At 37.3% G+C, this 14,901-nt stretch overlaps 4 protein-coding genes across 9 annotated transcripts; 2 read left to right on the top strand and 2 right to left on the bottom strand.

Moving 5' to 3' along the window:
- Nucleotides 1-310: 310 nt before the first annotated feature.
- On the bottom strand, nucleotides 311-2,377 carry LOC112783014 (probable xyloglucan 6-xylosyltransferase 3). The gene has a single exon (XM_025825742.3). It carries the CDS (start codon nucleotides 2,019-2,021, stop codon nucleotides 669-671), a length of 1,353 nt encoding a protein of 450 aa, XP_025681527.1. The 5' UTR covers nucleotides 2,022-2,377; the 3' UTR covers nucleotides 311-668.
- A 4,222-nt stretch (nucleotides 2,378-6,599) lies between these two features.
- LOC112782523 (vesicle transport v-SNARE 11-like) lies at nucleotides 6,600-7,714 on the top strand. Of its 3 annotated transcripts, none has more exons than XM_025824939.3 (5): nucleotides 6,600-6,806; nucleotides 6,869-6,927; nucleotides 7,082-7,249; nucleotides 7,319-7,492; nucleotides 7,562-7,714. In XM_025824939.3, the coding sequence occupies exons 1-5, from the start codon at nucleotides 6,713-6,715 to the stop codon at nucleotides 7,712-7,714; spliced, it is 648 nt and encodes a 215-aa protein (XP_025680724.1). In that variant the 5' UTR covers nucleotides 6,600-6,712. The 3 variants fall into 3 exon arrangements, with proteins under 3 accessions (XP_025680724.1, XP_025680723.1, XP_025680722.1); XM_025824938.3 differs by having other exon boundaries at nucleotides 6,600-6,809; XM_025824937.3 differs by having other exon boundaries at nucleotides 6,600-6,809; nucleotides 7,082-7,252.
- A 2,629-nt stretch (nucleotides 7,715-10,343) lies between these two features.
- On the top strand, nucleotides 10,344-11,582 carry LOC112782521 (putative pentatricopeptide repeat-containing protein At1g74400). Its single transcript, XM_025824935.2, has one exon. It carries the CDS (start codon nucleotides 10,344-10,346, stop codon nucleotides 11,580-11,582), a length of 1,239 nt encoding a protein of 412 aa, XP_025680720.2.
- Nucleotides 11,583-12,540: 958 nt separating this feature from the next.
- LOC112782522 (uncharacterized) lies at nucleotides 12,541-13,989 on the bottom strand. Of its 4 annotated transcripts, none has more exons than XM_072230083.1 (4): nucleotides 13,857-13,989; nucleotides 13,617-13,674; nucleotides 13,095-13,349; nucleotides 12,541-12,948 (listed from the first exon to the last, which is right to left on the bottom strand). In XM_072230083.1, the coding sequence occupies exons 2-4, from the start codon at nucleotides 13,641-13,643 to the stop codon at nucleotides 12,796-12,798; spliced, it is 435 nt and encodes a 144-aa protein (XP_072086184.1). In that variant the 5' UTR covers nucleotides 13,644-13,674; nucleotides 13,857-13,989; the 3' UTR covers nucleotides 12,541-12,795. The 4 variants fall into 4 exon arrangements, with proteins under 4 accessions (XP_072086184.1, XP_025680721.1, XP_072086183.1 ...); XM_025824936.2 differs by having other exon boundaries at nucleotides 13,812-13,861; XM_072230082.1 differs by lacking the exon at nucleotides 13,857-13,989 and adding an exon at nucleotides 13,790-13,852.
- Between the last annotated feature and the right edge of the window lie 912 nt (nucleotides 13,990-14,901).

Below are 14,901 nucleotides of genomic sequence, written 5' to 3'. Positions count from 1 at the left end.
ATGCTTCTCTGAACTAAACCATCAGCTGTAGAAGAGTAAGGTTCGAAGCATACTAAAAGCAAATTATTGCTCTACACTCATGAATAATCATTGATAAATTTGCTGCTTTAAAGCACGAGTGAATCAAATAAAATATGAAAGGAATATTTGTTTCAAGATAACTTCAGAATGCATTCTGGTTGGTTAGTTCCACAAGATTGGGTACAGTGCATTCAAACTCCTAATGAAAGCTGTAAATAAGACAAAAAGAAACAATTGTCTTTTGCAACAATAAGACAACAATTGACAGAGTAAATGTGAATGAGTCGAATAACAGAATTTGCATGTCATTCATAGCAATATATCAAAAGGATTCACTTCCAAACATGGAAGAATAAATTAGGGGCATGAATTCATGGCCAAGAAGAAGAGAGAATACAATGTGGGTGCTCAGTATACAAGCATATTAATCATTCATCTCCGTAAATAAAATTTGCTTTTGCTTACTGATTACTCAAAAACATGGTAACAGGGAGATATATAACTTATGAAAGAATTTCATCCTATAACAGTTCTCAAAAGGGGCAACCCGAGACAACAAGTCAACAACAAGAAATAATCAAATTCCAATTCTAATTATTGCCCTGTAACATCATCAATCATCACCAAAACATGTTTCTCACCAGTCACTAGCTCTTTGATTCAGTGGTGCTCGGATGATGTCTCCTTATATCGAACTTGTCTACGAATTCCAAAGGAGTAACAGTCTCATTCCTGATCCTCTTGATCTTGGGGCTCAAAAGCCCGCGATGACTGAACCCGTAGAGCTTGAGCACCTGATTATCCGCGAAATTGAAGGCCCTCTCCATGCTGCTGAGGCACCTCTCCACAGGGTAATCCCCATAGCTCCCACAAGGCTTGCAGCCCACGAAATGCGTCACAAACGGCCACCTCTCGTCGCCAAGCCCAGGATGATACTTCTCCGCCATCTCCTCATAGCGGTCGACAAGCCCGGCCCAGTAGCCGTGCAGATAGTAAGAATTCTCAAGGAAAACCTTCTCCATCCACACTTCCTTGGACAGCAAGAGATATATGAGTGCAGACTGATCGTCGGCCTCAAATGCTGGGCGGCCTTTGAGATTGGCAGTGAGGATCCTGCCGGCTTCCTCCCTGATGGGTCCTTTTGGGCCCATGGGGGCCCACTCATCAAGCAAATCCAAGGACCACTGGCAATTCCTAAAGAGGAAGCTGCCAGTATTGACGGCAATCCAAGACTTCTGCTCGAACAAGAGATCAGGGTAACCGTGGAGGACTAAATTGTAATTCTCATACTTGGAGAAGGGAAGCTCGAAAACCATGTCGGTGAAGAAGGCGTCACTATCCATCCACCAAATCCACTCGACCTCAGGGTGCGAGAGCATCAACCGTCTAATCATCGGCAATTTGGCCCAATAACCGGCGAGCTCCTTGTCCAAATGAGCGATGTTGTAAACGATCTCGATGCCGTGAATTCTGCAGTAATCGATCTTGTTCTTGATGGATTTGAGAAGGTAGTGGTCGCCGATGGGGTTATCGCAGGGTTTGGGCGGGGATCCGGTGAGGAGCAAGATCCGTGCCTTGCCGCGAACGAGGTTAGGGTATTCGGGATTGTTTTGGAGCCAGTGCTGGCGTTCGCGGTCCCAATTGCGGATCTTAGGGCCGAGGGAGAAGGAGGAGCTGGCGTTGAGGGCGATGTCGGGCTCGTCGGGTTCGTTAGGGTCGGAGTCGGATCGGATCTCGGCGAGGATACGGTTGGTCTCCTCGATGAGGTTCTGGTTGACGGCGTCGGCGTCGGAGGAGCCGAGATTGACGCCGATGGTGCCGCGGAGAACGAGGATGGTGACGAAGCCGCAGAGGATGGTGATCTTGATGTTGTTGAAGGTTTTGGAGATCTGGCGGGAGCGCGGTGGGTTGCGTCTTGCATTGGAGGCGGCAAGTGCGGTGGTGGTGGGGAGGGCGGTGGCGGTGGCCCTCTTCTGAGCGGAGAGGGTGTCTTGGCCCATTATTGGTACGTGACAGGAGTTGCAATGATTAAATGAAAAATTGAAAATAATGGGAGCCTGCTAGCTCGCTCGCTCAGCATCTACGATCCATGTTATTGGGTTCCAATGCTTTCCGACATGTGTCCAACACCCATTTCTTCAACGATTCTTATTTTATTTCACTCGCTTATGTTGCGCCATTCATCATGTATAAATAATCAATGCTAGATCACTAGATCTCTCTGCACTCTCTTATACTATATTCCTTACAACACCTAGATACTCAAAATAATTATTATTATTGCTAAGTTTTTTTTTTTTTTTGTAATCCTTTGTATTTTAGAACATCTAAATTCAATATTCACTATTCATTTTTTTTAGAATTTAGATTTTTTAAAGTATAAAATTATTCACCATTAATTTTATAATTAATTTAAGAATAATTAATTTTTTACTTTAGTATTTTATTAATTTTTTTATTTTAGAAAAATTAGGTGCAACTTTTTTCTATTCTTTGTTGTCTGTTGCTTGTTGTTTGTTGGTTGTTATTATTGTTTTATTTCTTAGTGTGCTTGTTTTGTTGTTTTTGAGTCTCTGTAACTCTTTTTCCATGTTCGAGATTTCCGAGAGGGTGAAAACTTATCAAAGAAAAAAAAAAGGTAACCAAATTATTTGATGACGACAATAATAAATATCCCTTAAAATATTAATGATGTAGTTATTTCATTGCTTATATATACAATTTGCCAGCTGAGATTTGAAGAATAAAACTTTGAAGTATCACTGATGAGTAGAAATCTTTGTACAAAAATAATATACTCACCTTCACTTTTTAAGTAATGCTAAACAGCCAAAACTTGTCTTATTTAATATTTATTAATTATCACAATAATTAATGAATACTAAATAAAATAAGTTATGGTTATTTTTGGCTAATTTTCTTTGGCTACCAAACATTTCTGCTCTTTCCAGTATATTAACGGAGGGAGAGAGAGAGTAGAGAGTATTAAGTGATTAGGGTATTTGCAAGAGATTCTTGTTAGAAAAATCTGAATTATTAATGGTTGTTGGGTAATAGATGTGCTTTGATTTCAAATAATGACAACCATGTTTAATTTGTTAGATATTGTTAGCGCGTTGTCTTAGTTAGCATACCTGTTTGCTGTCTCACAATTAGGGCTGGAAGTGAGCCAAGCTGAGCCGAGCTAGACCAAACTCAAGCTCGGCTCACGAAAATTGAGCTTGGTTCACGGCTCGACTCATTTACAATCGAGCTTATTTCTTAAACTCAAACTCGGCTCACCAAAAGTTCACGAGCTGGCTCGAGCTCACGAGCTGGCTCAAATAAGAGAAACATAGATACATAATCTATAATTTTATATCAATAAATTATAACTTATATATTTTTAAAAATATTTGAAAAGATCAATTTTATATATTGTTTATCTATCAATAAATTATAAATTTTTTATTTATGTCCTATATTAAAATTATATGTAAAAAATAAATATAAATATTAAATAATTAAGTATATATATATATATATATATATATATATATATATATATATATCGAGCCAGCTCACGAGCTAATGAGCTGAGCTTATCCAAGCTCAAGCTCGACTCATTTAATTTATGAGCTCAATTTCAGGCTCAAGCTTGGCTCACTAGCTCATGAGCTTAGCTTATCGAACTGTTAACGAGTCGAGTTCGAGCTGGCTCATGAGCTGGCTTGACTCACTTCCAGCCCTACTCACAATGACATTAGATATAACTTACAGTTTATATGCAATGAAAGCATAGATGAGTGGAATCCCCCATCCATTGGTACTTTTAAGATTAATTGTGATGCTAGTTATTTTGGTTCGGGTGATAGTGTTAGTTTTGTTTGTGTTATTAGAGATTGTAATGGGAGCTGGCAAAGGGGGTGTTTGGGAATGATTGAGAGTAATAGTATTCTTCAAGGAGAATTGTTTGCTATTTGGAGAGGATATCTCTTAGTTTGGGATGTGGGTCAACAAGATGTTATTTGTGAGACGGATTGTGTGGAAGCATTTAATCTTGTTACTCAAGATGGTTTTGGGTTTATTGATCCACTGGTGCTCAAAATAAGAGATATCATGCATTGGAATTGGCGGGTTGACTTTCGTTTGATTATGAGAGATGCAAACACGGTGGCAGATACTATGGCAAAGATGGCGATGAAGGTACAACTTTCGCATGTGGAGCTTCTTTCACCTTGGGAGGAGTTTAAGAGTAGTCTTAAACGGGACTGTCCCTCTATTTAGGCAGTTCCTTATTTTGTTTATTTTGTTTTTCTTTGTTTAATTTATTTCAGTCACCAAAAATATCACATATGAATGCAATTATTGCCATTAAATCAATCAGGTTAAGCATATATGTATGCACTCTAATCGTGAATCAAAGACTCATACCTGTTTGTGTGATTTACCCTTTGATTTATGAGTAGAGATTGAGAATGTGAGAATTTTTGTATATTCAACATAAAGCACGTAGACCACAATACATGGCAAATGACAAATGCCCAACGACAGAGAGAAAAAGCATCGCAACTTGAAGAGGTGTACATGGTTCGGTCCGACCCGAAGACTTGGCCTGGTCTCGAATATTTTAGGGGCTAATTTAGTGTGATTTTATCGGGTCTAGGGTCGGGTAAGGGTCTCAAAAATAGATCCGGTCATTATTTCGGGTCGGATTCGAACCATTGCACGGGTCACCCGAACTCGACTCGATGGTCCGGTCATCATACACAATTAATATTTTGTGTTATTAGTGGTGAATGATAGCTATTCTTATGTGAAATTTAAATATTGTAAACCTTAATATTTTGTGCTATTAGTCATTATAAGATTATAAGTTAATGTTTTATGTTTAAAATGCATAAGACTTTAGACTAATGCATAATATTGTGTTATTTGTATTGATTTAAATATTTGGTGTTATTAGACAATATTAATATTGGTTATGGTTATGCTTTAATTTTAGAGAAGTGTTGGTTCTTGTTATATTTTTTTAAATAAATTTTACTATGTGAATTGTGAAATAATAGTTGGAGATTATGTGATTTTTACATGCTAAAGACCTGGTTTTCATCCGGTTTTTATTCGATTTTTACCCGATCCGAAGGTGCGTAGGTTTCATCGAATCTAAGATTGGGTTAGGATCTAAAAATTACGTCCGATCTATATTTTGGGTCGAGTCTGAATTAAGCCAAACCTAATGTGGCCCGGGTCCATGTACACCCCTGTCAACTTGGTTATGCTTATATTCTATTTTTCTTGAAAATACGCACACATACATGTTTACTACTAATTGTTCATCGTTTTTCATTTTAATTTATGCTTTTGTTTATATAATAATATAATCTAATAGAATATGAGATCGGATCCCTCTACAACATGTCCATCTTCACATCATGTTTTTGTCTCTAACCTGTCCCTCTGCATAACGTGAGCACGTTCTCTGTATAGCCTTAGGTAGCTTTCCAAATTTTTTCGCTCTATATATGCATATGTATGTATGTATGTTCATAAAAAAAATGTTTGATATATGTGATACAATTCATCAGTTTGTAGATAGAATAATAAGATGAAATTTGAATTAACCAAATACTAATAAAAATAAAATTGTGAAGTGAAAATGATGATATCCTACTTAGCTTACTTGATTTGTTTATATCCGTAATGAGTTAGAATAGGTTAATAATTCAATTAAATAATTTTTATTAATGAGTAGAATTTTATAAAAATAAAAAGTAATCAATTATGCATGAATTTAGTGATTAATACTTTTTTTTTTAATTTTTTTCAATATAAAATTATCTTTTTCATCTCTTTTTGATTTAATTTAATTCTTTTCTGATTTACTATCTCTTTTTCGAATTTGATTTAATTATTTTTTAGTTCACTCTTATTCTTTCCCTTACAGCATCATAGAATGTGCACTATTACATGATGAACACCCTTTCAATTTGAGTATATAGCAAACATTATTAAGAATAGTGTTAGACACTACTTCTTTTTTTTTTTTTTTTTTTTTACCAAAGATAAGAGACTCGAATTCGTAACCTCTTAATTGAGTATGAGGAGACTATGCCATTTGAGCTATTACTCATTAGCGTGTTAGACACTACTTTAGTTTCCAAATTTCTTGGAATAATATTATATTGGGCTTATATAAAAGCTAAAAAGTGATTATTGTATATTTTGCTGCTCCTTTATAATATCAAATCAGTATCTATCTTTAGAGGAAGTTATAGACTTAATGATCTCACATTACATTAATCTAGATAAAGAAATAAATAATCAAGGGAATAACAAAGTAATATAATAAAGAGAGGTTAATATAATTAAAATTCAAGCGTATTAAGCTTAAGCAATTAAGCAAGTTTCATTGTTATTCTTCTTCGATTCTTCGATTTCACAAGCAACGTAGCCTCTCCTCCGATCAATCTAAGGCCAACGCTCCCGCCAATCTCAGCTACGGTATTATAAAAGCCACAACTTTTCGAGATTCAATTTCTTTGAGAAAACAAAATTAACATGAAAAATTAGAAAATAATGACGATCACAGATGGAAATCATTTAATTTCAGATCAATTTTTTAAACACTATTTCAAGATTTCATTTTAGATCAAGTTTATTTGAATAGAATTGAAATGTGAAGTACATTTGGTGGTGGAAATTAGGAAAAATGAGTGCGGTGTTTGAAGGTTACGAGCGTCAATACTGTGAGCTGTCTTCAAATCTGTCAAGACAATGCAGTGCAGCCTCTTCTCTTGATGGAGGTAGTAATAGTTCTTTCTTTGATTTGCTTTTTAGAAAATAATTAATTAGTTCTGTGGTGCAGAGCAGAAGAAGCTGAAAATTTCTGAAATAAAAGCTGGAATCGATGATGGTGATACATTGGTACAACAACAAGACTTGTGCACGTCGTCATTTTTAGTTAATATTTTGAAATGTCTGGTGATTGATATTTGTTATACGGTGGAAACTCAGGTGCAGTCGACTTCACGTGAAGTAGACTTCACCTTAGTTTTCACCTTGTTATATATATATCTAGATTCGAAAAATGGAGCTTGAAGCAAGGAGCGCAAGCATGAAGGCATCTCTTCTTGTCAAGTTAAGGGAATACAAAACGGATTTGAACAACTTGAAAAGTGAGCTTAAAAGAATCACATCGGCTACTAATAATGATGAGTTGTTGGAATTGGGACAGGCTGATACATTGGCGGTTGGTATCATTCTTCTTGCTCTGTTTTGGTAGTTAATTAGTTGATGTAATGATGATAGCATGCAGGTGTCATCAAACGATCACAGAGAAAGACTGGTAATGTCTACAGAGAGATTGAATCAGTCGTCTGAAAGAATAAAGGAGAGCAGGAGAAGCATGCTGGAAACAGAGGAGCTTGGCGCCGCCATCCTCCAAGATTTGCATCAACAACGCCAGTCACTACTTCATGCCCACAACACGGTAACTTCAAGATTTAGTACCACTCACCTTACTAACTAACTAACTAACCATATACGCAATGCAATGCAGCTTCATGGAGTGGATGATAACATCGACAAAAGCAAGAAGATTTTGACAGCCATCTCAAGAAGGATGAGTAGGAATAAGTGGATTCTTGGCTCCTTCATGGCAGCCATAGTCCTTGCAATTATAGTTATCTTAACCATTAAACTCTCTCGTTAGCCCCCTTTCATGTAACAATACTTATTTTTATATTTAAAATAAAAATAAAAGAAATTAGCGGCAGCTTCATAGAGTAACTAAAAAGCTAAGGAACCAAGTTGGGTTGGTCTAGTGGTTAGCTCATTAGTCCGCTTAAGCAAATGTCGGGGTTCGAATCCCGCCTTGTGCATGCAGCAACTCATTGGTCAGCAACAAACCCTTAAATGGAGCTCAGTACTGCGACGGATTAGTTCTTGGCCTGTCGGGATGGGGGATACCATGGAAAACCAAAAAAAAAAACTAAAAAGCTAAGGAGGTGGAATCATGAATTCATGATTCATGAATCCATCCAATGTGGAAGTTGAAGTACGTCGCCGGTCGTCTCAGTCCCAATCGCACATTCCCGACTGCCCTACGCCTCTTCAACCACGCTTCCACCCAACGCCACCCTCCTCAACCTTCCTCAACCGTCATCTCTCAAACCAACTTCTCCAGAGCCATCTCACTCACCAAACAACTCGTCCTCTCCAATTCCCACACCGCCTGCTCCTCCCTCTTCCACGCGCTCACCCACTCCCAAGCACCCAACTTGGCTTCCGTCCTCATAGTCGCCTTCTGCGAATTGGGTCATGTCCAAGAAGCTCTTTCGGTGTATAGAAACGTCTCTTCTTTGCCTCTCTTGAAGGCTTGCAACGCGCTTCTTCACGCCCTCGTCAACACCCACAGATTTGATTCACTGTGGGAGGTCTATGGGGACATGGTGTCGCGTGGATTCTCCCCTACCGTTGTGAGCTACGGCATTTTGATGCAGGGCTGCTGCAGCCAAGCTGATTCTGTTGGTGCACGCAAGCTATTTGATGAAATGCTCCACCGCAAAATTGAACCAACCGTTGTGGTTTACACTATTATGATCCGTGTTCTTTGCAATGAGGGTCGAATGGGAGATGCCGAGGGCGTCTTCCGTTTGATGAGGGAATCCGGAGTGGCGCCTAATTTGTACACTTATAAGACTCTCATGGATGGTTATGGCAAGGTAGCTAATGTGATCCGGGTTTTCGAGTTGTATGCTGAAATGCTCTGGCATGGATTGCACCCTAATGTTGTCACATTTACTACTATGATAGATATTCTGTGCAAGGTGGTGGGGGATCTGAAAACGGCAAGGAATTGCTTTGTGTATATGGCAAAATTCGGGGTTGTCCCTAACGCGTATGCTTATAATTCTTTGATTGACGGATGCTGTAAGGCTGGGAACTTGTCAGAAGCAATGCGTTGGAAGCTAGAAATGGAAAGGTCTAAAATCTCTCCGGATGTTTTCACTTACAATATCCTCATTAAGGGTCTGTGCGACTTGGGGAGATTGGAAGAAGCTGAGGGTTTGATGCAGAAGATGGAGGCTGCAGGAGTTCTTGCGAATTCTGTGACATATAATGTGATGATTGATGGGTACTGCAAGAAAGGCAATATGGAGAAGGCCATTGAGGTGTGCTCTGAAATGGTTGAAAGGAAAATTGAACCCAATGTCATAACGTATTCTACGTTGATTGATGGGTTTTGCAAGAACAGGAGTGTAAATGCTGCAATGGGCATGTACACAGAAATGGTAATCAAAGGTCTTGTGCCGGATGTGGTGACTTACACAGCTCTGATTGACGGGCATTGCAAGCACGGGAACATGAAAGAGGCTTTCAGGCTGCTCAAGGAGATGCTTGATGCAGGATTAACACCAAATGCGTTTACATTTAGTTGTTTAATTGATGGCCTTCTGAAAGACGGAAGAACATCTGATGCAATCAAACTGTTCTTGGAGAAAACCCGAGCTGGTTTCGCTGGAGTTAAAATGCATAGCAGCCTGTATTCTCCAAACAATGTGACGTATGTGATTTTAGTTCAAGGTTTGTGCAAAGATGGACAAATTTTTAAGGCAACTAAGTTTTTTGCGGATATGAGACATAATGGTTTCCAACCAGACATGCTAGTTTATGTTATAATGTTGCAAGCACATTTCCGATACAAGCACATGCTTGATGTAATGATGCTGCATGCAGACATGGTGAAGACGGGGGTTGTGCAAAACGCTTCGGTACATCGTGTATTGTCTAGGGGCTATCAAGAGAATGGATATCTGAGATCAGCTCATTTGTGTTCTGAGTATTTAATGGAAGAAGATGGTATGCAGCATTCTTAATCAGCTCCTTTTTTGTTTTTCAAGAAAAAAAGAAAAAAAAATTTCGACAGCTCTAAATAGATTAGACCAATAAGCACAGCTGAATTAGGAGGTAGTGCTAGTTGAATCAGAGATTTCATAATTCAAGCCCCTGTATGCAGATGTATCAAAACTCAAAAGGAAAAGTTTTGCTACCCAAAGAGTTGTATTGCTCTAGAATGATTGCCCAATAGGAGGATATATGTGGTTTCGACAAACAATAAAAATAAAAATAAAAATGAAAAAATAGAACATTTCTGCTATGAATACTGGCCAAAAGTGTCAACGAAAGTATATTCATCAATGCATGATATCAGATTTCTGCTAACCACATAGCATTGTTGTTTCGTATTTGTGAGTCACTTACACGGTTCATTCATGACACCCTTGAAATGGTTCACCCCTTTGGTTCAAAGGAGTGTGAACAAGTTGGTTTATGTACCCATGTCTACGTCGAATCGCAAAGCCCAGTTCCACAATATCCTCAAGCCACCAAAGCCAAACCAGACCCTTAAGAAGTACCTTGATGGTAACAACCCCACCAAAGTGCTGCTACACTTCAGATATTTGATGAGAGAAAGAACCACTTTCAACTCAATAGACAGCTTCACTTTCCTGTTTGCCCTCAAAGCCTGCAACAAGAGACATTCCTCAATCCATGGAAAACAATTGCATGGTCTCATCACAAAATTTGGATACAAAGACATAGTCCAACTCCAGACATCACTTCTGAAAGTGTATGCTGAAGGGGGAAACCTGTGCAGTGCCCACCAAGTATTTGATGAAATGCCCACTAAGAACATTGTATGTTGGACCTCTTTGATTTCTGCATATGTTGACAATCATAAACCCAACAAAGCCTTAGAGACGTTCAGAATGATGCAGATGGACAATGTCGAACCTGATCAAGTCACAGTAACAGTTGCTCTCTCCGCATGTGCTGATACTGGGGCACTGGAACTGGGTAATTCGATTCATAATTTCATCCGGCGCAAAGGAGGGCTGAAAATAGATTTGTGCTTGAATAATGCTCTCATTAACATGTATGCTAAATGTGGGGATATCACTACAGCAAGGAGATTGTTTGACAGCACAAAGATCAAAGATGTCACAACTTGGACGTCCATGATTGTGGGGCATGCGCTGCATGGTCAAGCATATGAAGCTCTTGAGCTTTTCTCAGAAATGAACACGGGCTTCAACGTAGTCCCAAACGATGTAACCTTCATAGGAGTTTTAATGGCTTGCAGCCATGCAGGATTGGTTGAGGAAGGGAAGCAACATTTCAGAAGTATGACCGAGGATTACGGCATTCGGCCTAGAGAGGCTCACTTTGGCTGCATGGTGGATCTTTTATGTAGAGGTGGTTGTCTAAAAGACGCATATTACTTTATTATGGAGATGCCGGTGCAGTCTAATGCAGTCATTTGGCGAACCTTGCTGGGGGCTTGCAGCCTCCATGGTGAACTGGAGCTAGCTGCAGAAGCTCGGGAGAAACTGCTCAAGTTGGACCCTAACTATGTGGGTGATAGTGTTGCTTTGTCCAATATTTATGCAGATAAAAGGATGTGGAATAACAAGATGATTGCTAGGAATCAGATCAAACAATCAAGAGCTCCTGGTTGCAGTTCCATTGAGGTGACAAGTGGAGTTGGTGAATTTGTAATTGTCAATAATCCTTAGAAGAGGGAAAGATATACCTTGCTAATCAGAATACCTATGAAAGGGTCGTTTAGATATAGAAGCAAATTCAGCAAAGCTGTTAAGTTGTAAACAAACTTTGTAACCATGAAAAGAAAAATGATAATATTTATCATCAAATGACACCTTTCAATTAAGGTAAAAAGCTCTTTGTCAAAGGCTCGAGGTGAATTTTCTGCCAGCTTAGTTTATCAAAATTGATAGGTATGGTTATGGCAGTATAAACTAATAATACGTCAAAATTAACCTCCATGATTAATGACACAATAGTAGCTTTTGAGTTTTTAAATAAGGTAAAAATAAAATACATTAAGCTTCTTTGATCCTCTCTTTCTTTTTTCCCCTTCTTTCCAGGAGAACATATTAACATAGTGCTAGTAGTAATTTTATTTATTTAATCGAATTAAAATTGTTGGAAAATATATAGCAAGAATGAGTTAGTTGTATAGAAGGAAGGAATCCCGAAAATAGCTTACATATTTCATGGTTAGAATTGTCGGAATTTAAATCTTTCATGGTCAGCAATGGGGTAGTTTATTCTAAATGAATAGATTCCTGTTTCTTCTTTCCAAGAATTCTGCACCAATCATGCTTATGATACTCAACCAAAAATAAGATTCTTAGTCCCACAATGAATTGAAAACTCAATAACAACTTAAAAAGAAATATGAACAAATGATGGAGATATATGAATCATATATTGCTACATTAGCAATGATGTTTGAACAGACCACCCACTAACTTAAGAACCCTACCAAATGCAATTAAACTCAAAGAAAATTACCTTTGCAAACTCTGCTGGTGGGACCTTATCTCCTTTGCAAAATCATATATGAATCAACTATTAAAGCCTTTTGCACACGTAATATACGCTCACTCCATAGAGCTCTCAATTTTGTAGGCACCAAGCTTAAAGAATGAAACCATTTGAGAGTAAATGTTTTAATCGAAACACCAAATTCAAATAAATTTCTATGATCGGAGCAGGAAAGTTTAATAACATCTATATACAAAGAAAATCAAGTTAGCTTCTAATCAGCGTGACATCAGTAGTATACGCCCTAATCTCGAGTTGACATGCTGACAGCCTAGTATCATGTTCTAAAGGCTTCAACTAGGAGCCTAATTAGTGTTCAGACCATATAGCACTGTGTCTTGAAAAGCTACTTTCCTTCAAGGAGAAACCATGTTGAAACTACTCAGATTCAGAATCTGAAAGTGGCATTTGATAAGCACCCTTTGGTTCCGAATCCGTCATAGAAGGATGCTGATTTTTAGTCGAATCTTTAGTTTGCCGCCTTCGGAGACCATCTCTTGGTCTCCGATTTCTTTCATCCTGGGAAGGTTCCTGTCATAATGAAAGGCAGAGATAGTACATTCCTTATATTACTTTTTCTCCTTATAAAATGTTGAATTATTTTCCAAAACCAAAGATGTGAAAAAATACCAGAATGTGATACATGTTCTGCTATGCAAGATTTAGCCAAAAATTACCTCAGAACTTGGTTGACTTTGTGGATTTGATTCAGATGTCTGAGCTTGTTGGTTCCTTCGGAACCAAATGGTACCCATAGAAATTAATGCTCCCAGAAGCAAGAAAGGACCAATTCTTGGATCCTCTTGGTAAACCAAGAGTCCTCTAACAACACCCTGAATCCTTTGCTTGAGATTTTCCAAAGGAACCTTTTGCGCAGTTCTAGACCAACCAGGATCTTTGTCATCTGGAACAAGAGCTGGAGTTCGTAGTGTCTGTGAAGATGCCACAGAAATAAAATAAGAAAACTATAAAGAATTTGAACCCATCAATACCTATCTCTCATTTGAATGCATCAAAATGAATGGCATTCATGAAACTATGATCACATAAGCAGATGAAGTTTTTGAATACAGCAATTAATCATAATTCAAAAACAAATAATTGATTTAAGGAGGCAGAGGAAACATCCCAAGTTATGTCCCTATGTTATATAGTGCTAACAAGCAAAACTTGTAAGTTAAAACCTAAAAAAGACTTACAAAGAATGGTAATTCTCGTGTCACCATCTTTTATTATACTTGAAATCCATTGGCTTATCTGCAGAAAAACAAAAAAAAAAATAGAAAATATAATGAGAAAAACTGGATTTAACATCATTATGTCAAGTAATCAACATAATTTTTGATAAGTTATAAAAGAAATGCCAAACTACTTATGGCAGAGAAACATCATACAAAGCACCATTGGCGATGTGGAAATTTCAGTGTAAAAGAACGAACCTCTGAGATATCATTTGCACCCTTATATCAAGCCAAGCAAACGTCAACCGCTTGCTAATAATTACAGTTATTTAAAGTTGACTGATTAAGAATTGTTTATCTATACTTAAAATTGATGGTGAAGACATACTTAAAAGTGGTATAATTATAAGCAAGTTTTACTTTTATTTCATCTTCTTTTTTTTTCAATGTTAATCTCTTAGCTATATGTTAAAATATATAATCATGAGAACCCATGTTTATCTAAAGGATGGAATGTATTTTCAGTTATTCTTTTTTATCATAAAATTATAATACATAATAGAAATATGTATTATCATTGTAATGTTTTCTGCTTTTTAGTATATTATTATATTATTGTTGAGTGAAAATCAATAAATCATATGAAGATATGTTGTATTGTAATTGAGTTGTTTACCCGAATAAGTGATTTTAGGAAAATTAATTGAGTGAAACACACACACAATCATTTATGTTTGAACATCTAAAACTCTAGGTCCAAATTTAGCATAAATAAAATACTTAGAGAAGGTGATGAAGGAGAAGAAGTAAGTGGATGCAAATAGAAGAAACATGATTAGGAAAGAAAGTATTGAAAACCAAATAGCATCTAAGAATGAATTTGGGAAGAGCTAAGTAGATATAAGCAACAGAATTAGCTTCTCTTAACATGCGTTTGAAACAAGCTTTTCAGTTTTGTTATATCATTTCCTCCCTTCCTAATCTTTTTTAGTAGTCAAGTATGTATCTTACTCCCGCATTTCTGTGGGACTATTAACTTTTGTATTTTATGGCCAGCACTTAACCATAAAAAAAAAGTGAGTGATTTTTTATCATTGGATGTAATGTTACACGATTAAAAACACTATTGATGACCAATTGATGGTTACAAAACACAAAAGTTGCTGCCCCTAGCACTCCTCATTTTTAATAGTCTAAGATTACATTTAAGGGGAATGTTCCCATAAAGACGCTTAAAACGTCTTTTTGTAAAAACGCTTACGTTTCGCATTATTATTGGACGTATTAATAGATTGGTTATTTT

Source organism: Arachis hypogaea, chromosome 20 (assembly GCF_003086295.3).
Source record: "Arachis hypogaea cultivar Tifrunner chromosome 20, arahy.Tifrunner.gnm2.J5K5, whole genome shotgun sequence".
In the NCBI taxonomy this organism is placed as follows: Eukaryota; Viridiplantae; Streptophyta; class Magnoliopsida; order Fabales; family Fabaceae; genus Arachis; species Arachis hypogaea.
The sequence above is the reverse complement of the archived record's forward strand: the minus strand, read 5'-3'. Positions and strand labels throughout refer to the sequence as shown.